The sequence below is a fragment of the Anopheles nili genome, chromosome 3 (assembly GCF_943737925.1).
Source record: "Anopheles nili chromosome 3, idAnoNiliSN_F5_01, whole genome shotgun sequence".
NCBI lineage: Eukaryota > Metazoa > Arthropoda > Insecta > Diptera > Culicidae > Anopheles > Anopheles nili.
In genome coordinates this window covers 16,510,963-16,533,929 of record NC_071292.1, presented here as the reverse complement: position 1 = coordinate 16,533,929, position 22,967 = coordinate 16,510,963, and the positions used below count along the sequence as shown (strand labels likewise).

The 22,967-nt window shown below is 47.4% G+C and overlaps 1 protein-coding gene across 1 annotated transcript; it reads right to left on the bottom strand.

Moving 5' to 3' along the window:
• Nucleotides 1–2,192: 2,192 nt before the first annotated feature.
• LOC128723788 (uncharacterized) lies at nucleotides 2,193–17,134 on the bottom strand. Its single transcript, XM_053817553.1, has 6 exons — nucleotides 17,043–17,134; nucleotides 14,024–14,136; nucleotides 6,463–7,193; nucleotides 4,080–4,418; nucleotides 3,596–3,784; nucleotides 2,193–3,031 (listed from the first exon to the last, which is right to left on the bottom strand). Exons 1-6 carry the CDS (start codon nucleotides 17,132–17,134, stop codon nucleotides 2,864–2,866), a joined length of 1,632 nt encoding a protein of 543 aa, XP_053673528.1. The 3' UTR covers nucleotides 2,193–2,863.
• Between the last annotated feature and the right edge of the window lie 5,833 nt (nucleotides 17,135–22,967).

Here is a 22,967-nt window from a genome sequence, read left to right as displayed (position 1 = left end):
CACATCGTTACGAAATGACGCACAAGGCTTACGAGACATCCAGCGAAACGACCGCTCGAACGAGACTATCCCGTAATCAGATGGATTTTCCTTCATCCTTTTACCGTGCCATAGCATCCCGACGCTGCTTCACACTTTGGCCGATGTTTATATCCTGGCACCGTTCTGAGCCAGCACGAAATGGGCGAATGCAATCAGGCTGACAGGAATTTCAATATGTGTTCTCTTAACAAAATTTTTGCATGTGACTGGTGCCTCCCTGGTCTCCTTCGTGATCCTACATCCCAGTACCGAAGGATAGTTCTCCAGGAAGCTGCAAGGAGAAACGGAAATAACACTTCCTACGGCAACACCATCGGACATGAAAATTCCACCTGATGGATGAAAACTGCAATGCGAGATTCAACAAAAGAAAAACGAAATAAAACACGCCATATGTGTATGTGCCGGTTTACACCCTTGGCAATAAATATTAGGTATGCTTTGCGGCATTCTCCAGATGCATCTGTTGACAAGCGAACGTTTCAAGCTCTGCACAGCAAATGTCCACCGGACTCGCAAAATCCATTTCAATATTCACCGTACGCTTGCCGATCCTTCGAAAGTTTTCCTTGTTTAAGCCCTCACTTACAGCTGTTCAATTCCTTCTATCAATGCCAACAACTGTGCTGTGGTGAAGGTACATTTGCAAAATCATTTCGCAATATGTTCATGAACGTCTTCTTTTTGTTCTCTGTTTCATACAGTGTCTTCAAGAGAACTCTCATCGACAAAGGAGTGCAATTTTCAAATTACCATGCTCGGTGTTCCGCGTAATTTGTGTAATGGAATGTAATGCGTTAGCTGCATGCAACCTGTCTCTGTTTGTTTGTTATAGTTTCTCTAACCTTCGGATCGACAAGAAGGACGTTTATTTATGTGACCTATAAATTGCTCATAAGCGAAATATGAACAAAAGGTGTGAATGCGACAAACCCTGTAATATGTAGCCAATGAAATTATAAGCGCCTGCAAGTATGCTTTTTACAAAGTGATGACGTCGTTGCAGTTCAAAATGCATTCGAGCTTTTACTAAGCGTACACATTTATTATATATTCTTTTTGCATTTTTATCAACGATGCCACAATTTATAGACTTTTGAATGTATAAGGAACCAGAATATATGAACTAGGAATTATCTTACAATTGAGGTAATTGATTACTTAAACTTTATCAAGCTCAAACCTGTACCCTCGAAGATATGTATGTTCCGACGATACGCTATGATTACGGTTTATCCTAGTAAGTATATAACTGGTCAATTTTCAAAAACAACCGTTCATTTGATTCCTTGGGCATTACATTAAAAATATTAGTGCGCTACTTCTGCGCGGTTAGACCTCCGCTACGTCAGTCAACTTTATGCATATATAATAGTGCAACTACCAGAATGTTTCATTATAAAATAGTGCTGCTTTGTATGAAAATTGCATTTCTACGCATTTGAATGCTTGCAAAATCTGTCCAACCAACAGCTTGCAACATGCACGAGCGCAACAGAAGTTGGATGATTTTCCGTGCCTTCGGATTCTGCATCACAATATTCCACTGACGTCCCAGGAGGCAAATGGCTTGCAGCAGAGTAAAAAATTTCTCCCGTTTTCCTTTCGCCGTCGAAAAAAAACTAAAAAAATCAAAGATAAATTTCATCACAGAAAAACGGTTGAGAAAAAATGAAATATGCCACCAAACGTCAAAGCACCGGTGGAAAGCCGTGCAAAGCTCCAAACGGTGTAGAAAGAAACGAAAAAAAAAACATTATTGCGAATCTCGCTATGATTTGATTGCTCATGCCTCAATTCGCTGCCCGTGTATTTCGAAAGGATGCAATTTATTCATTTCTTTTTTTTTTACATTTTACTTCATATTTATTCGTACCAACCGGAAGCTGCTGCCAATCGGAGAGGTAGCGCGTCCTACCGGTGTCTCTCAACGGAACGAATTAAATAGCTTTTAAAGTAATAATAAATCAAACAAGTTTTTCAATTTCAAAAGTTTGGTGTCGCAATCGTTTACTTTTTTGATCGTCTATGAAACTACTTCAATCATTCTCAACGAATTATTCCTTTCTTTAATGATTTCGTTTCGTGCAGAAAATATTTTCTTTCAACATGCATACACATTAGCGGTTTAATTACATACATAACGGTTGATACATTTATTTGATAGCAAGATACAATCGTAATCCATGAACCTTAAAATTCACCCTGTAATATGTCATTACGTTGCTGTTTCTTTCATACGCTGCACAGCACCTCGGTGCTGCTCAAACGAATTTTATGAAGCACTTTCGATAGAGATATGGGGAATTTGAGCAAGAAAAATAAGCAAAATATAACACTGAAAAGAAACACTACTCCTACCAGAGGTGCTACGACATAGTGGCCAAGTCTGGGACGCTCAACTACACAAGGATACACGTAAATTTTATCACTCTACTCAATCACAGAAGGGTTACATGATTTCAGGGCCACTTGTTGGTCTGGATGGGGTAAGCTACGCTGGATGACGCTCAAATGGGGATTTGGAATGAAAATGCGCTTCACTACAGATGCTATTTTAGCACTCCGAACGGTGAGGAGTTTGTGTAGGCTTTTTCCTTCATTTTCTTTTCGAACGCGAACATCCCCAATCGTCCGTTTTGATGGGTTGGGGCTGTCTTTTTCCTTCTTTCTCACTGGACACGGTACTAGGGACTTGCGAATCATACACACGCCCGTATACGTACACTGGGGCAATAATCTACGGATGGAAACACCGATGCCTAAAACGGCAAGCATTCTCACATAATTTTTCACGCCATTTTACGGGCTCGCTTTGCCACTAGATACGCCGAAGTGCCCGCTGGTGCGATTGGATGTGGCTCGTCACCAGGACATCAACCGTCTTCTTCAGCATGCCAGCGATAGCGTCAGCCGTGTCCGCGATCTTCGTCCCAAGCTGGTTCCACAGACCCACGATCGGGCTCGGCTGGAGTGGGACGTTTGTGGCCTGCGATGGCGGAACAAAGAAGTGATCAATAATGCTGTCTGGGGTGGTCTGTCCGTACTGTGTCCTTGGGGGTTCCGTTGGTACATATGGTTGGTACAGAGGTCGTTGCGGTGCTGTGGGTGGCGCTGTTGGTGGTGTTTGTGGTGGTCGAGGGCTGATCCTCGGAGGTACCTGAGGACGCTCGTATAAAACTGTTGGAAATGCTTGTGGCGGTGGTGCCTGGGGAAGTATTGGTTGGTGTTGTGCCAGAGACGGCAGGGGTTGTGGTGGTGGTGGTCGTTGTGGTAAAATGTACGTCATGGTGGTCGTCGTTCGCGTGATTCGTGGTGTTGTTGGTGGCGGAGTCTGTGGCACTCGTGTAATCTGCGAAAGTGAGAACGAGGTGTTGGTCGAGTGCGTAATTCCAATGGGGAAAACCTGTTTTCATTGTTTTTCGTGTGCATGGTTTTGTTGTTGCGTGTATGGTGTCTTTTTACAGGTCCTTAACGGCTTTAGCTTTTTACTTGAAAACCTGTTCCAACACCTGATCCATGGACATCATCTTCCTGGCAACACAATACTTACGAATCGCGTCGTAGTACGTTGGTTATTTCTTGTTGTCGTCTGGCGTGTGACTGGTCGCGTCTGCCGCACAGTTGTAGTAGGCCTTGGCGTGGTCGTAGTAGTCGCCGTTTCCACAGGTACAACTGGTACAGGTGGCCTGGAAGCGTTTCCATCTTCACCGAATCGATTAACCACTACGAGTGGTGGAGCCTACAACATAAAACATAGAACAGTTAGCATGCGAGCAGATGTCAGCACGGAAACGGCAATGAGCATTTGACTGTTGAACAAACTGTCACTGCAACCTTCCCAACACCGAAATAGGATAGCGTTTCATGTACAAGAGCGTAGAGATTCACCATTCCAAGCTATTTATCTGCTCAATGTTTAATAAGCATAAACCACGCTACATTACGCGCTTGGAGCTTCGTACGAGTTGTTACGAGCGTAACTAGACGCAATTGAAAGCAAATAGCATTTCGAATTCGATAATATGCCAATGTACCGTGAGGAGCGCATCAAACCCGTCGACGATGGTGGGTCGCGTCGTTGTCACCACCAATCCAGCCGTAGTACCCGAAACGTCTATCGTCGAAGCCAATGCCAACTGCGGGCTGTTGCCGGCAGGACCCCAATTTTGAATTCCAACACTGTCGCCTGAGGACGGCTGCTGGACGATGGGTGCAATCGAATCGAACGTCGCGAATGGACCGAACTCGACGAAACCGTTGACCCCCGGTGGCCGTTGTGCCGGTGGAATTTGCTGTGCCAGTTGCGATCCTTCCCATATCGGTGGCTGTGCCTCGTCCGGTCGAGGAATACCGATGCCGGCCAGCTGCGGATCCTGTCCAATTCGTGGGGGTGGATTTGGTGCAATGGTCAAAAATGTATGAGTAATTTTGCGGCACTCAGGGTGAGATGGTGCCGTGGAGTGAAGGTTGAAATATGGGGGTGTTAAAAGGGTGCGAATTGATCGTGCACAGCCGGGAAGAGGCATGGGTCTCGCAGGACTCCTGCGGCGTGGTGCCACGTGCGAATTATGCGATGATTTCATGCGTGTACATGCGGCATCGGTGCGTTGTTAATTAATTCACCCGCTAAGAGCCCTTCCGGTTACGGTTTAATTGCATTGCACGCCTGCGAACATTATTATTAAACGAAGTGATGATTTTTAAATGACCCTCGCACTCAAAACACGGCCCGTGGTTTGCTTTTATCGCATTTTCACGCTCCTCACAGAGGATGCTTATCGAATTGTTGTTCACACATTACTCGCTCGAGAACAGCATTTTATTCGCGCAGGGATGAAATCGAAACCACCTCACTGCGGGTGGAAATAAAACCGCATTCTTTAGGTGCGGTTTTCGAACGGTTTGTTTGCAGTTACATAAACCAACGAGCCTAGGCTATATTCTCGATCGGTATCACAAGTTCTGAGCGCGCGCGAAGAGCGTGACTGGATGCTTCTTGACCCGGAATCTTGTCCGCCCAACGGAGGCCTGCTGTAGGTGACCCCAATCAAGTTCCACCGACGGCAATTGTGATATGTTGCATGAGCTGCGAATTGGCAGCGGATTATTGACACTTGAACAGGTTTTTGCAGTGTTATTGCACACATTTCTCGATAATGCAGTATTTAAAACTACGAAATGAAAAAAAACCGCACAATAAAGCGTGCAACGTGGGATGCAAATAAATTACATTTAACAAGAAATATCTCATCAACGCGAACAAGCTTAATTTATTCGAAATAAAATCATCATCATGCCGGTGATTTATCATCGGGACCGTTTTATGTATTCATAATTCCGCGCCCCATGCCCTATTGTGCGCAATCTCGATCAATAATAATTAATATATTTACACTCGCAGCCAACTCAGCCACCGTTCGTTGTACGATTTTCAGGCTTTCCAGGGTTTTTCCATCCCTCGGGTGCATCATTTCAAGTGCATTCATCAACGCATCAACAACAACCAGGCGTTGGAAAAACAACAACCACGGCTTGATCGATAGCCACACTGCAGGCGCCGTGCTCGGGCGTAGGCTCATCCGCGAACATCGTCCCATCGGATTGGAAATGCAACGTTTTGTGCGAATTTTACAGTTAATTAAGCTACGCTCAAACCGAATTGTGCCGTCAAAATATCAGCACAAGCCTCCGCTCGTCGATGAGCGCCGTTTTCCCGGCATTCCAGAACCTTGTTCGTCATGCCACGAATCCATCCCCTGCAGACTCGTCTTGTTTTTTGTTTCACCAATCAATTGAACGCATAATTATCAGCCCCATTGTTGTGCTACGATCCCACGCACTGCAAACCGACGTAGGAGTACGGCCGGTTTATTTACGATTGCGCTCAGTAGCGTGTGGGCAGATTCGGGAGCTTACAATGCCACCGAACAATCGACAGTCATAATTCACCGTCCGAGCCCGGTTGGCATTAATCTCGGCAAGCTTTCCCATCGGTTCCTACGCAGCCCCCGGAAACCATCAATCCATTCATCCCTTCTCGGGGTTGCCTGTGGATACGAGTCATTCGCAGCGATCTCGGTTATCTCGGGTACAAGAAGCGTCTCCTTTTCTGGGCGCACGTCCATCGAGCTCGATGAAAAGGACTTACGATGCCTCGAATCGACGGAAAACCGTTAACGGTTGTTAGAGAATGGTTAGAAAGCTACAGCCTGGTTACGGGTTACTTGTTTGTACTATATTTGTTATCAAGTATCGTTCGCTCACACACAAACACTCGCACACTCTCACAGCACGCATAAAATGCCGGCTTCGTCCTAGCCGAAGCCGCGTTACAATCTAGTAGCCATCTAGCCTACCGCTAACCATAACCACAGCCTACTGGTCCTGAGCCCACTCCCCAGCATCGCCCAGCGTTACGTGGACCATCCAAAGCGTTAGCGAGCCACCGTTAGTGATGTTGAGATAGTAATTTACCGGTACCGGTACTACGGGCCCGGTCGAGTCCGCCCGATCCGGCCGGGCGCTGTCCAGCGAGAGCTCGCCCGGAGGTTCGGTTATGCTGGCGGAACCCGCGATGTTAGCGGCCAGCGGCCCTAAAGTGGTGAGTTCTAGCGATCCAAAAGTGGAGGTACTAGTGGAGGTGGTAGTAGAAGGGCTACTGGTGTCACTAGGGGTGGTAGTGGTTGGGAATAAAATTTGTGCTACCGGTGCCGGTGGCCTGGGTCGTTCGGTCGCGGGCACAACAGCTGCCGGTGTCGGTACAGGAACCGCGGGATCGCTCGGCTGGCCGGCCAGCGTCTGCGGGTCTATCACTACCGCCTGCACGTTGCTGCTCTGTGTGGCAGGTTGTCGATCGAGGTCATTTCTTACCGGCCGATCGTTGCCACCACTCTCTACCGTGTTACTAACGCTGGGTGATCCGACCGACGTGGTTGAGCCGCCATTTCCACCGATCTGGTTGAACTGTAGTCCGCGCAGGTACTCCTCGAATCGTCGATGATACTCCCCTGACGGGTCCCAACGTTCTCGCAGTGCTCTGTATTGATCGGGGTAATCGTAGTACAGCCGGGTGATGATCTTCAGGGCGTTTTCTTTCTGGATCGGTGAACAGCGAGTGCACTTGGTGCGCAGTGCTTCCGGGAGGATACCTGTAAAAGAGTTAAGTTGGTTAAGGGAAAAAAAGAGAACCGATCAGTCAGAAAATATTTGTATTGGTAACTGCCAAAAACCCACAATGCCAGTGACAAAAGTGAGACACACTGAACACATAAGTCTAGACCTTCTTAAGCCACTCGTTAATCGATCACCTTTAACGCGTTTAACTAATCATTTGGAACATGATTCGTTTTTTTTTTCTCGGCCGGCCTCTTTGACGCCCATAACGTGGTTGAATGGGGTCTAAATGCTGAGCTGATTTTTGCCCATCCAGTGCGATTCGCTGTGGATCTTCCACCTGGTCGGGGCGTGCAAATTACTGCATTTGTTACGCCTTGTAATGAGTTTGCCCGGCAAATAGGCACTGAGAACGGAGATTTTTTTCTCATGCCCTTTTGGAGCATCGTTAAGATGAAACCATTTCGTCTTTGCTGGAGCAGCAAACTGTTACAAGCGCCTGTGCAAAGCGAAAGAAGACACCCTACGGGAATATCCTTTTCGAGTTTAAATGTTGTGCGGTTGATTTGTTCATCATTTTGCCAGCTAACCCCTAATGGTTTCATCTTGGCGATGACGAATACAGCCTTGTGCCTAATGACTTGCTACAAAATACGGGAATGATAATGTCGGCACTCGTAACCGATACTCGGTGCAGTAATTTTCTTTAATTATGCGTTTCTCCACCGTTTCGGGAGGCGAATGTCATTCGGCCTGGTTTATGATCGGGTATATTTCGTGCAATTATGATTGATAGAGAACTGTAAAGTTCGTCAAACAGCTCCAAAATGCACCCATACTTTCTCGATGGAACAGAAATAGGAAAATGATATTAAACAACACGCTTGCGCTCACTAGATTTTGTAGAAAACGCAACGCCTCAAGTGCTGAGTTAAATCACGGTTTCTCACTGATAGCGCTGGTAATACCATTATCGATTCATGCTGCATTTTCCATCGACCCAGGATTGCTTCATTTGTGTGACATGCTTCTATAGATTTATTTTTACCTAACAGAACTGAAAACCTCCCCGGAAAATGCAAAAAATTATGCAACGTTAACAAGCAACCAAGAAGCTGTCGTATAATCTAATCAGTTGAAAATATCATTTTGTTTCGCTATTAAATTTTTCGGCTCGACAAATGGCAACCCACAGTTGTAGTGAAGTTCGCTAAAAAGATCACAATCATCTTTTTTAAGAAAGACAGAACCATAGGACAGGAAGTGAAACTCAAACGTGCTCGGCATGATCTCATTGCCGTGTCATTCCGGTGCGAATCAGGTCTCGATCAGCGATACGCGATACGCGGAGTCAAAAAACAAAAACACATCCTGTTAACTCGTTCCAGTGGACGATTTGTGAGGAGAATAAATTAAACTGTAATCTTTTGCAATCCCGGCACGCCAGAGCGGAAACAACAGAACCAGTACTTTGCACAACGAAACACGAGTGCATCAACAGTTAACTGCATATTCGATTCGAATGAACATGCAAATCCCATCTGGCGCCAATGATAATGGAGAATTATTTTAAGCTAATATTTTACGATCACATTTCGGGTTTTATTTTTGGAATTGGTTTTAGCTCACTCGTTGGAACATGGGGAAATCGCTGGATTATGCTCTGCTCGGACGGACACATATCCTTTAAGAAATACTCCACTCTTGTTTCACACTTCTCGACACTCTTCAAACACAATATCTTATCCTAAAATCCTTCGGCATTCGCTGCATACCACCCATTTTCATGTGAACGAGAACATTCGTTTTGGAGCAGCACCTTTAGCAGCTTTCTTCGCCGTAAAAATTAACTGTACTTAGCTGCATATACCGATGCGTTTCTTTTTGACTTCAGAAACCCAGCCATGGTGTTTATTGCAGACAAGCTCGAGTAACATTCCTGAAGCTGTACCGTTGTATTTGCAGCAAATATGGATGCAAACGAATGAAAGGATAAACATCTGTACGCAAACAACACATAAATTTACATTAATGCATATGCAGTTAGTATTGCAACTTTCTCCGAACCAGCAGTTTTATTGCTTTCCATGGCATTAAAACATGTGCCAAAAGCATTTACTGACATATGGCTTCTTCAGCTGTTCTGGTCATTGAAGCACCCAGCAAAAAGCAGCTTTAAATATACTTAGTTACACATGTTTCACAAGTAATGGCCGACGTGTTTACACTAGCGTTACATGTGGGGCATCATCACACTGCCTGGCCGGCTTGTGTACGTGTAATCCCTCACCAGAACATTCTTAATCACCTTGATAGTTCAATCCATCCCAACAACTGGCTTGGGACCGAGCGAGTGGTAAATTGCGACCCCAAATACCCTAGCCGTCCCATTAACCCTCGTTTGATAAAACACTTAGCCGGCAGGTTAACCACCCAAGCCAAATTTGTTCAAAGTCCTCTCCGAACAGGAAGCAGAACCGGTACATTGTACCACGAGTTATCAAGAACCGACCGTCGCATGAAGGATGCAACCATTTGCTGCACCGTATCGGGTGCATACATGCATCGTGCACTGTGTCGTCGTGCCTTCTGCTGACCGTCCAGAACCAGATTCGGGTTTCCGTACAACCTTTCTGGACCGGGCGAGACCTCGGATCGGATGAATAAGTAATCACATGCAATGGTCAGCACTCGGCGCAGCACGTGGTAGTGTTTCTGGGGGAAGTCGCTCTTTTGGCATCACCAGATTCAATCCAGATTGCAGCTGGCACCGGTGGCGTTTTAGACGCACACCGACACAAACGACATGATGCTTAACAATGAAATCACTACTCCCACCGGAGTAGACGGAAGAGTGACACGGTCTTTACTGGGACCTCACGTCAGGAACATCAGATTAATCACGTCGCTCAGTCGAAAGAGGGAAGATACGGTCGTACCTTGGGGAAGACCATGTTAATGGTGACATATAATACGCACGCTTAGCACCGTGCAGGAAGTACGTTTGGTGCCACTTAGGCTTCCTCCATTGAAAAGCCTCGATCGCTAGCTTGACGAGGGAGCAGGAATTGCCGATGGAATGACTCCAACAGCAGTCGCATCTTTGTACGAGTCAAGACGGCAACAGGTACCCGTCCGAGAACGACGATTTCCATCAAAACCCGTTTTCCGATGGGAACGCCATTGCATCGGCCCGGACTGATGACGCTCGTAGATTACCATTTAATGTGAGATTAAATTGCACGGCCCCGAGCAGAACGCGCTGGTGGGGAACATTGCATTTGCAGGAGAACGGGCATATGCCGGTAGAATGAGATGCGACTCCAAGCTCCATAGGGGGCCGAAGCGACGAAGTCGACAACGTGTCACCGGATTCGCGTGGAATTCGATGCAGCTCGAGCCGCCGGTTGCATCGCGTTGCAGTTTGACATGAATGCACGTCCCCAAGTAGGTACTCAATGCATCCACGGCATACAACGACGATGTCATCGTAGACGGCGTTTGTTTAGCACACCTATGGGGTGGCTTTTTAATTGCGTTGCTAAGCAACCATTGCTCCGTCAGACCACGCGGGCTAAAAAAAAGGGTTAATCGTAATTAATTGACGGCCTTTTGCTAAAGCAATGCTAAGAAATGTTGTGTTAATGATGCCACCAGGACGAGAACCGCACGCTTAACGAGGAAAAACGTTTGCCATACATCAACCGTGAAAATAAATCATCACTCCACTGGTGGGACTTTGTTCTCAATAAATAAATGCTCCTAACTACGGTGCGCTTCATAAAACAAGCTCGGCGAAAGTTGTATGATTTAATTTTCCCGCTTTTAAGTGAACTGTACAGCTTTAATTAAAATTTAATCAACCAATTTATGAAAGGCACGCTTCTCCGACGGCACCCTTCCGGTGGGTAAGCGCCTCCACTCAAACCCAGGAAGTGCCCCACCAAACACCATAGACCGAGGGAGGCAACCCTACCGCAGTTCTGCATTTTACAGTTTTCATTTATTCAAACCCTTTCGCCAGAGGCTCGATCTCGACGCCTACTACCGCACGACGGTGGCGTCTGTACAGCTTTAAACGACTTTCCCAACCGACTAACCCACCTTCGCAGCTGCTGAGCTTGTGTTAACTCCGAACAGAGCTTCCGTGTCTTTCTCTCGCCCAACGTCGGCACCCCTTGTGGGTGGCCCCAGGGTGAACTGTTTGTTATTCACTTTGCCTTCAATTACATATGTAAAGAGGTTCCCGCTCTCATCCCCACGCTCGCGACGAAACCAGATAACTAGAACGATACCCCCGAGGCCAAACCGAAGGAAAACCAGAGCCATCGGTGGCTTCGTCCTGGGGCCACCTCAAAGCCAAAGCCAGGGAGGACTGGGTTGGATGCCACGATCAAAGTAAACAAAACGCACCGCAACGACAACTCGCCTGCTGCCGAGACCGCGAAACTTTCTCTTTAAGTCCGTGCACGTCCCGCATTGTCACCTTCGGCGGCCCTTTGCAGTGCCCGCGTCGTCCCACGGGGACCATCTGTCCGCAGGGTTTATCTCGGTTCCTGGCAAAACTACGCCAACCATTCTCGTACTAGGACTGCGGTGTGGACTACTTTATCCTTTTCAAGCAAGACGTGGGGTAGCAATAGCAGCAACACGGGAGCCAGCTCTCCGGGGTGGCGTTGCTATGGTAATGAAAAGTATGTAAACTTCTGCGACCACGTACGAACGGGAGATGTGATTTGGTGGTCATAAAAAATGAAGTTGTTTAAAAATTTAGACTGAATTTACTTTAGTAAAAAAAAAGAAAGAATTTTCCCTCATCTGAGCGTTTGTTCACCTAAACAATGACCTTTAGGGTTTATGTTTCGCGTCCTCAAATAGCGATCTAAAAAAAACTTCAAAACAAAAATGGCGACCTAGAATTTGTAGCACCACCGAAAGGTCTTACAAAATTCCGCAAATTCCAAGCTGGTTTCCGTGCATCTAAAATATGATAAAATAAACAAACAATCTCTTCCCCTCGGCCGCTCCGATCCGGGACGGAACTACCTTTACGGGACCGAACAGCGCATACAAATCACACCGAGGGGTTGTGTTTTTCTTCCTCCATCCCGGAACCGTCTCGGATACGCAATTTCTCTTTTTTTTTCGTACTCGTGTTTTGTTTTGCTCCAAACCTTTGCCCCACTTCACTTTCTTTCGCCTTACCCAACCGGTCTCGGCTTCACCACCCGTTTACCCGGTCGGTAACATTTTTCTTCACCACACCACAGTTTTCCCTTCTCGTAATGGGGATGGTTGCTTCTTTCTGTAAGCGTTCTTTTTTGTGTAGTTTTCGCTCGAATATATGCGCACGAAACCCGTACCGGAATGCGAGAACGGGAATGCTCACTGTTCACCTTGGCCAAGGTAAACCTGGTGCAGGAGCCAAATCTCCATCGGAAACCGTTCGTGGTTGTTTCCACCTTTCGCTGAATATTCCGGTGGGGGACTTATGCTAATTAGTTGCGATCCGTGGCTTCTTCTCACCGTTGCCTGGTGCCCGCAACGGAAGGATGATAAAAATAAACCCCTTTCGGAGACTTTCGGTGCCCAAACTGCCCAACGGTTCTTCGAGTGGTGTGAGCAGCTGTGATTTGTTTGCATTAGGAAAGCCAAAAAGGGTATCCTTTTTTTCTCGAAGATCAATCGGAAATAAAGTGGCTGAAAGGGACGGACACAACGGATGCCTAGAAGAGTGATTTCGATTGCTCTTCCCGTTGTCTGTTGATAAAAGGGTCTCGTGGTCGTACGAGGATTAAGGAAGCGTATTTTCCTAACAACAGCAATGGCCTTGAGGTTGATCAAATTCAACGAATACATTTTTGGACCTAGAATCTCCTGTTCAATACTTGTTTTTTGTTAAAATTTCCCGCATAACATTGCTTCCAGCTGGTCTTAACCCTTGGCTCGTATAATGACAACAAATTATTATTCGCTCTAACCTAACCCGTCGGTCTAGCGACGCCATTACAATAATTACGAGGGTGACTGGAGTTAAAGACGCTAATCGCTCCCAGCCGGTACAGGCTGCTCGACTAAAATTAAGCCCCGCCCGGTGGCCGTTTCGTTGGGCGCCCTTTCACCAAGGACAAGGACACCCCTACGCCGGCCGAAGCGAAAGTATATTGCTTTTTAATCGTCAGCCACATTCTGTCGTTTCCTTTCTCTCGTGCCGCTTGGCAGCGCCGGTTTTGCGGCTTTTGGTCATTTCGAGCGAGAGAAAACCACCTAACTCATATGCCGGAATGGCGTTCTGCTGTCAACATCAACAGCAACAACAAAAAACCCACAACCCAAAAAGCCACCGAAACCCAACCGCCATATTGCATGTGCGGATGTGCAGCAAGGCCGCTGGCAGTTGCTAAGCTTTTGGGCTGTGAATGCAACGCGCTGCGTGCACCGTGCAATGACGCGTTTAGTTAGCAATTTGAATTGCAAACCTTCCCGTGCAACATTCACGGAATGGTTGCGATTATTTTTTCCACCATTTGGAAACCTAATTATTCTTGCATCGGCCGCACGAGAACCATGGCAACGGTTTTGTTTTGATTCTGATCGTACCCGCTAGCGATCGGTGCATAAGGTTGCACTAATCATAAGTGCATAAAAGCGCGGAATTCAAACTCCCAACCATGGCCTGCATCTGCCAAGGGCCGAGAGGTTGATGGAGCGATTAACTAATTGAATATTAAGCTATGATCTTGAAGCGATGCTCACGATTCGCCAGAAAAGCCTCAACGGCAACCAGGTCAACGAGATGGGCAGACAAAACGCACCTGCCGATACGCCTGCGAGCCTGACGGAGTGCAAACCAAATAGTACTTACGTTTCAGGTCCTTGCCTTCCGGTGGGCACGGTTTGCGGCTCAACAAACAATCGACGTAGTTCGATACCAACCGGTTACTGCCCAAAATTGTGTCAATGTCCAGGTTGTCGTATCTGAAACGAACAAGAGAAGAGAAGAAAGAGCCGCACAGTTATTGTAGGTCATCGGAAAGCGACGGTGAGAGGGCGATGCATTAAGAAGAAAGGTGCGAAATGGCTAACGGTTGAGTGCAAATTGCTGGCGCAACGAGGGAATAAAATTCCAAAAACACTCCCCAACACCATTGCGGTGGCGTAGTTTTCCAGTGTCCGATTGACCTACGCGAGAGATCGCGTGATTTATTGCCCAAAACAAGCGCGTTTCCGAACCGGGTAATTTGTCTTTCTACAACGGGGAATGACACCGTCACAAATCGTGCATTTATAAATCAGCCGCGCTTTAAAGCTTGCTTTCCCTCGTACATCGGGCGCTAAATAGCTGTCCCGGCGAAAAAGTGCCCATGAGGGAATGTACAATTTATTAGCTAAACATGGTAATTGAGGTTGGTCTGGTCCACCGGGAATTGCACCGGCATGATACGAGTCGCACGCTTTAAACGCATTCGCACCAGATAAGATGCCTCGAATGGTTCCCGCTCGAATGCTCCCGAACACCGTCCACTATTAGATTCATGCCACCTGCGCCTATTGATGCATTCATTTGGTTGATGGATTAATTAGCTCGCACATGCAAGCCCCGTGGCTGTTTCCGATTGTTCCTCGAGCTCGCTGTGAGGAGTGGCACCCTCGAATGGGACTTTAATTGTATTCCAAGCAGATCCGAGCCCTCTGGCATCGGGAATATCGGATCTTTGCGTATGCCATGCATCGGGCGTGGAATATTAAACACTGTACGGAGTGAAACTTCTTACCATCGCGAAGACGAACTTTCCGCCCAAGGTCGATCGAGCAGCGGGTCTTTCGGGGCGTGAAATAAAAGCTCTTCACGCAAACGGCAAACACAACCGGTTACGTGGACACGGGCGGCTCGCGATTGCACGACTCGTGCAAATAAATTTGAATTCTTCCAGCCCTGAAGCGGTCGGCAAACAACCGGTGGGATTCTCCCGAAATTTGCACAACCGAAAAAAAACTCGTTTATATGAGCGAGTGCCCATAGAACAGTCCAAGTTGAACAGAGCCATTCTGACAGAATCATAGCTATCCTAACTATTTTGGGCTGTCTACAAATATTGTTTGTAAAACATTACCTGGTTATTTTATCTAAAATCCAGAACAAAATACTACAGACTTCACCTACAACTGCTTGTTCAATCATTGGCGCCATGTAGCACGTAAACGGTCGATAATAAATTTACTGGCGTCTGGTTTAAACAAACGTTCCGTTTATGTGAACCAGTCCTCCTATCGCCCATCTTAATGCACCAAAACGAGAGAAACGGGTGAAGATTTGCTAGTATAATTACGCCCCTCAGTAGGCGGGGGTGTAGGTGCATGAAAAATTACAAGCATGTTACAGACACGTGACCGATCGTGCTGATTGCAGGCTGCATCCGATCGGCACATCGAAAAATGTAAGAAGTCAATATTGGCCGCCGGCAATGCGGGCATTATTAAATCCAATTGGCGTACGATCGGCTTGCACTCCCGCTAACATTCCAGAGATTTATTACCAGCGATCTGTTGAGCGATCGCATCAACCTTCATCGCAAGTGGCAGAAAAAAAAACCACACTGACGCGTTAATAAATCGGTACTATTAAATCGGCAAAAAAATCCCTCCCTGTAACAGGCACGTTTCTGTAATTGCAAGGGGCCGCGGGTTCCTGCGAGACGTAGCATCTCAACCATGAACCGGAATCATAACTCAACCGGCTTGGCCCATCAATTAGAACCCTCCCAAAACGTCAACAGCTATAGGAAAGATAACATCACACGTTTTTTGCGTGTGTTTTTGAACAGCCATTCATCTCACATGACGCGTGAACCTTTTTTTTTCTTCTGACAACTCGTGCCCAGACAATTACCATTCGAAATAGTATCCCAAACGCAGGCCTGACGACTTCCTCGTGGAACCACATTCGGGGTTCGAGGTGACATCTTCGAGAAATCCGCAAGGAACCATTACTGAGGCGAGTTCAAGGAGGTTAAGCAGTAGTGACAGCTGGCACTACCGGGTGTTTGTTCAAGTCCAATGATCGCTCAACGATCGACCCAAGCATTGACACCGCCAGTGGCAATTGTTCGCGGTTGCCAAGTGTCGATTTTTGGCTTTTTTTGTCAGCGCCTACTAGAACAGCTGCAACACTTTAAGCGTATATGAATGCTTGAGACTCACTCGAGAACAATCGTTAACGATGAAAATTGATCGCACTCGCGCACAGGAGGAAGTAAAATGGGCTCACGCCACAAACGCATGGTACGCCTCAGCTTCACCGGCGCCAACCACCCGGTGTGAAGATGGACTGAAGGTAAAGGTCAGTAAAAGCTGAATACATCATCGCGCGAGCGGAACAATCACCTCGTGGGGCATTAGCGTCACCGTCACCACCAATCGTGGCAATGCGGTCAATATTTGAGTGTTTGCTAGGCCTTTTCGAAGCGCACCACTGTTGCCGGTCCGCTCCAGGGCCACAGTAATCACTTTTTAGCTGTTACACTTCTTCACCGAGCGCACACGGTGTCCGGAAGGATGGCGGCGTTTTCGAGTAGCACAAGGTCGCAACCCACGTTTCGAGGAAGTACAGCACTCGCCAGCTACCGAAGTATCGATCGGTTGCAATACCACCGTCAATCGGTCGTAAAAGATGCATCCGAACGAGAATGCACCACTCGTTGGAAGCACTCTCCTCGACCGGTGTCCTTGCAAGCTGTGTAGAGCGCTCGTTAATTCGAGATGTGCCTTTGATCTTCCGGTGTCACTTGAAAACACTGCAGACACTCGCTTATCTTCTCGCCGCAAGTTCATAAGACTCCTGTAGCCAAAGAAAGTTTCGTTCTCTAGCAGTTTGCGACACTTACCTGGTACTGTAGAGCGAACGAGCGACATCCTGTGATTTGACGAAGTTCAGAAACGCCAGCAGAGTGCTGGCAAGCAGCCAAACCTTACGCATCTTGCCACGGTTAACCCTCGCGGGGTTTTGCGATACGGGAACGAACTGGCAACTGGCTCGAGTGTCTCTGTATCGTACCAGAACTTCCCACCGGGCGGCTACCAGACGGGGAACTTGAGCTCAATCTCGATAGACACTTGTACTGCCCGCATACCACGCCTCCGGGCGGTCTGAGGGATTGTGATGTGCGTTTTCCCAGAATAAACACTATTGTCTCCGGAACCGCTTGGGTCGTGCTTTCACGTAAACACACGTGCGTGCATCCGTTGTACACAGCTGCGCGGATGCCACGGTTACGGCACCGGGCATCAACCAACACGCACTCTCACCGGACACAATCACTTGGATGCACAACGGTTGGGATTTTCCCCAACTGCGTTATGTTTGATTCTTGCACGAAGCTGAAATATATGATACGTTACGTCGCATTAGTTCCCGGTGCGGTTATATCGCGTTGGCACACGATGGCGCTGTAATGCTGTAGGCGTGTACACTTCCCTGAATGGCTTGAGTGCTTAATCATATAACGTAAATATCAGCCCAAGCCCGCTGGCTTCGGGCACAAATTAACGAGCATCGTCGATAAACGGTCCAACGACCCAGAAGGGTGTCACAGGCAGGACAACACAGGGAACCTTGTTGCAAGGTCACCTTGACGACCCCGAAACGACTCCACCATCAGCTGACGTTCAAGGTGGTCGCTATACTCGTGCAGCTATGGATCAATGGGTCTATGGTTGGGCTGGGCGAATCTACCGATAATTATCATCAGACCAAACCTATCGTTTTCTGGCTTCTCGGGTATGCGTGATTTGCTTGAGAAGTGGGTCCGCTGCACAAAACCCTACGCTCCATCGTCATGGCACCTGCGATTGGAAATGCTCGCTCGAAAGCTCCGTTCCTAATACCCACCGCTTTGACGGTTAACCATACGCTCCGTGGCACACGATTGCATCACACTGAATGCTAATGGAAGGCTGGATGGCTGCTGTCTATTGTTAGGAATGCATTCTAGCCAGCGATGTGGTGATTTTTGTCCGGCAAGTGGGACGTTCTACCCCATCCAGCATGAGTTGATACGGCTTCACCGAGCTCTGGCATGACATTGGCGGACATTGGTTAATATACGGTGAACAAACGGCACCGTCAGCCATCGGATGTGATGCCGAAAGGAGGCCAGCGTGTATGGAAGCGGTTTTTGGTTCGCTGATCCGACTGGTTTACCGGCTTGACCATTTCTTCTTCAGACTCTGTCAAAAATCGCGCTCCTACATCACCGGTCTCCTTGACAACTAATTCCACGCGGCCCGTCGCTAACGACAGCTTGTCATATTCGATTCGAATGTCTTGTTTGCGTTTCTGGGTGTGTAGATTTGGCTCCAATTACTTGAAAATATCTTTTGCTAGCTGATCACGCTGAGGCAACCTGATGACGGACGCGTGCATAATTAGTAACGCCATCCTGTCCACCCGTCAAGGTCAGGCTGGTAGTGCGATAAACGGAACGAAAAATCAATAGACTCTCCATCGGCTCAAAACCGTGGTTGAAAGTCAAGGAAGGTGTTTTCATTCGTTTTGCTGTTTCTTGCTATTGCTGCTTATGCAAAAGAATCCAACGAGAAATCCCGCCCTAAGCCAGATGGCAAATATTTGTACGCAAAGCAATATTCCCGGCCAGCGATGCGAGTTATTGGTCGTTCTTTAGCGGGCACGGCTTGTTTTTGGGATTTTAAAGCCCTCGGTTGCCATTAGTAACTGGTGGTAAACTCGCCATGCATCTGGAGAAAGTTTGAAAGAGCGTGCTCCTTCAGGAACAATTTATCACTTTTCTGAAATCAAATTGAGGTCTAGGATTTGAAGTCACACCCACAATTCAATTTTGCAAAAATCTCCACCTTCCGCCATGAAACCATCCATCACTGCTGCGTATCGGGCTGTGGATGGTTTGACATAAATCTCACACAGCCTGCCAAGGCAGAAATTCAATCATGTTAGCTTTCTTTTTTATTTGAATGCTTGCTCATAAATCTCTCTGCAGTTTTGTTTTCTCCGCATGGCGCCACCGCGATAACGTTAGTCTGAGACATGCAAAATCCAAAACCAAAAGTCGGACATAACATGCACTCAAAGCCGTAAGGCACTTCCTGAAAAACACATACCACACCTGCACGAGAGCGACGAACAAAAAGGATACTTTCACACTACTTCGTTGAGGTATATTATTGATAACCGGCAATAAATACTAACAAGCTGCGAAGGGATTTTTTCTCCCGACAACACCGTCGGAATGTTGCTTCGTCGAGACGCGAGGAATTACGAAAAGGAGGAAAAAAACCTCTCGTTACCGATTGATGGATGGCTTCTCGTTGTGGTGGGTAAAAGGATTTCGGAAGATAAACCGCTTCCCATCGCTAATCAACCAACAAACATCCCCCGAGGGAGGGCAAACTGTCCGAGAAATGTATCCCGAATGAAATGGCGTGGATGCCCTCTAACAGGCATGTCATTTGACGTGCCCTCACGTGGCCCGAGGCGGCATGCCTCACTCGTGCAAAGAAATCGACAAATTCCTCCGGGTTCACACATGCTCTGTACTGGGTGTTTCCTGGCAAATAGCCAACGATTTGTACACGTCAGTTCGCCTTCCAGCGCGGGTTCTCATCTCACCGAAACTAAGGCAGATCGTTCGCGGCCCATAGCATCACAGGATACGCTAAACTATTCGTTCTCGCCCCATGCCATGTCCGCCCAGCGACGAACGGAACAGGTCAAACATGATTGATGTACCGGGCTTAAATTATCCAGCCCAGAATCTCAGCACTACCCGCTTTTGGTACGGGAACGAAGATCACTATTTGATCGATTGCCGCACGACCCGTGCCATGCTCGTGCCATGAGGCTATGCAAATAGGGGCCAATATTGGGAACAAATAGGAAACGAAACTCACTTTATCAGATCATTTCGCGGAAGACACTGGTCGGATCGGCTTTGCAACATCGTATCATAAATATTTATTCATTTATTGCACACCCCAGCAAACGTGATGCGGCTAGTTTTCGGCAAACGAGTCATCCGCATCAAAACAACAACGATTCACCATGTTGCAAATCGCCCATGCATGGCGACGAGTCCTAGGAACGGTGGGTTTCGAACACCCATGCTACACCCCGGAAAAAGGAAGTCTGCGTTTGAGCTTAGATAATTGCATACGTCGACCTGCCAAGGGCGCTGGTTGGCTTTTACGACGCTGCATGTCTCATTAGGATCCGAATCGGTATCGAGAAGCATTGGCCAGCAATGGCTATATAACCTACGCTGTACCATATCGTTACACAAGCTGTGCTTCGCTGGAGAGCCTGGAGTCGCTTTGCGATCGCTTGCTACTAAATTACGCTTTTCGTTACACGACAAAGCATTGCGATTAAAACCCCGTTACAAGGGATTTACATTCACCCACCAGCAAACAATGCGATCGAAAGCACACGAAGAAAAAAACGAAGAATAACTTCTTATCACTTAAAACGACGCCGGATTGTACGCATCGACAAGTGCCAGCAACAAGCCTCTCATTTGAATTTCAATTTCAGAACCTAGCGCTTTAAGTGCTTATTACCATAATTTTCATCCCATCCCCAACTCCGGTCTTCGGTCGCATGGACGCATTTGCCACCGTGTGTTTTACCTCCCACCCATCATGTTCCCGCCGTTCCTGTTCTTGTTGCGTTTCAATTATCATTATGTTTGCATATTCCAAACCGAAGCTTTGAGCATGAACGCCTCGCGCTGTTCGAAAATAAAAGCTCAGCATCCCCAAAACGAAAACGAAATCGTTTTTGTGGGAGGAGGGGGGGAGAGGGGAGAGAGAGATAAAACCCCTAAGAAGAGGCAACATCTGTAATGGGGGTTTCCCGGCGGTTGGTGATAACAATTTGCTGACGATGAGCCCGGCTCGACGTAACGTAACTCCCCACTTAGCTTGTGATCGCTGGGAAGTTGAAACAACAACATGGCGGGAAAATTGAAATTCCCACCAAGATACTCCTCGATACTTGTTACTTGTCATTAATTTTAAATTCAATAAAAAAAATCGAGCGGGAAACAAGGCACAAACAACCCATCCTCGCATCCCTAGTAGAAGCCATTTGATGGGCAATTAAAAAAGGGTATTTGACAGTTTTACGATTGCCAGGGCTTCGATAGGCTGCTTTTATTGAATTTCGCTTTTCAGACTTCCTGCATAAATCGTTACATGCTGCCCATTTAATCTGCTTGCACAACGCTGAACTAATTAGCGACCACACCAGAGAACGTCCAGCGAGAACGTATTGTCGGAAGCTTTAGCACTTCTCGGAGCTGTCAAATCGTCAGTCAGTGATGACTAGATTTTGAGCTACTTCGCCAAAACATTAAACCCCGATGTCATGGCAACAGAAGCACCAATTCGATCGTTTGCTTCGCTGTTCATCACCCGCATCGTCGTATCACACATCCCAAGCCGCGAAGTGCGTAGGTTGTGCCGTCTCCTTCGCAAAATCGAGCACCTCAATTCACGGCTGGTGCTTCATTCATTCGTGAGGCCATGGACGCCGCCAAGGTGCGTACGCTACTACGCAAGAACGCACGCCGACCGTTTGTTATCGCTGCAACCTCGCACGCAAGCACGCACTCGTGCTGATCTTCGCGGCTCGCACGACCTTCCATGGCGCCACGGTCAGCTCGTTTGGCTCCCACAAGATCACCCAGATTCAGCTCCCAGATCCGCCAGACCGTGGGCGCTCCATTTGGCAATAGTGGCATTTTCGAGCGACTCTGGCCAAGATCAAGTTCAAAGTGTGTCCTGGCCCTCCGGCTTTGATGGCTCACGCGCCGCAACCTGTTTCGGCTCACTCGACCGGTTTTGTTTTCTCACTACTCCAAACGCACGCCCCAAAAACCTCGACCATCTAAATTAGTACTTTACGGTGCGATGATTAGAGAGGACGAATCCGTTCGAGGGGTAGCATTTTTTTGTGGCTTCTATTCGCGTCTTTTCCTCCTAATCGCTGGATAATTGTCGGGCTGTGCATTCCGTTGCGCTTCGACCCACCATTAAGAGGCGATCAAATGTGATCGGAGTACCGAGCCACCATCCTTTGCCTGTTCGCGTGCCCAAAACCGGAACGTGGTGGGCATGGCAGTCAGGGGGAGGTTGGAAAAATCGAAAATAGATTACTGTCGTGTCCATTAGCGAAATTCGGTAGCGAAATTTAACCGAGTCGTTATAATTATCATGGGTGATTGGTTCGAACCAACATCCATCGGATGGTCGAGAGGCTTAATAGGTGAAAAAAATCAATGCCATTCAATAAAGGGCGTACTTATGTCCTTTTGAGCAACAAAAGTAAATGTTCCTTCTAAAGAAGATGTTCATTAGAAGTAACAAACAATTGGTACCACTAATTGAAACATCCCAATTGAGGAAGTAATGACAATAAAAATCAACCCAATCGAATGATCGTGTGAAAAACAAATCTAAAAACACCACTCACGCCAATATAATCGGCTGAATTGGTTCCCTTGCTCTTCCAGCGAAGCCCTTGCTTCCCACGCGATCGTCCACGGAGCGTGACCATGCAGCCAACAGTTGCAGATCGAATTTAGGTCAATGTTTATCAATGCCTCCCCTTCTTTCAATGGTTCGACTGTTACTTCGTCGCCGAACCGGCACAATCCTTTCCCTTCCGTAGCGGGGTCACGTCAAAATAATGTGCAAATGAGAAAACCGATCGCTCGCCGGGCGCCCGGGTGTCGGTTCCTCTTCCGCCATTTTTTTCGACCAATTTTGGTCCGTGC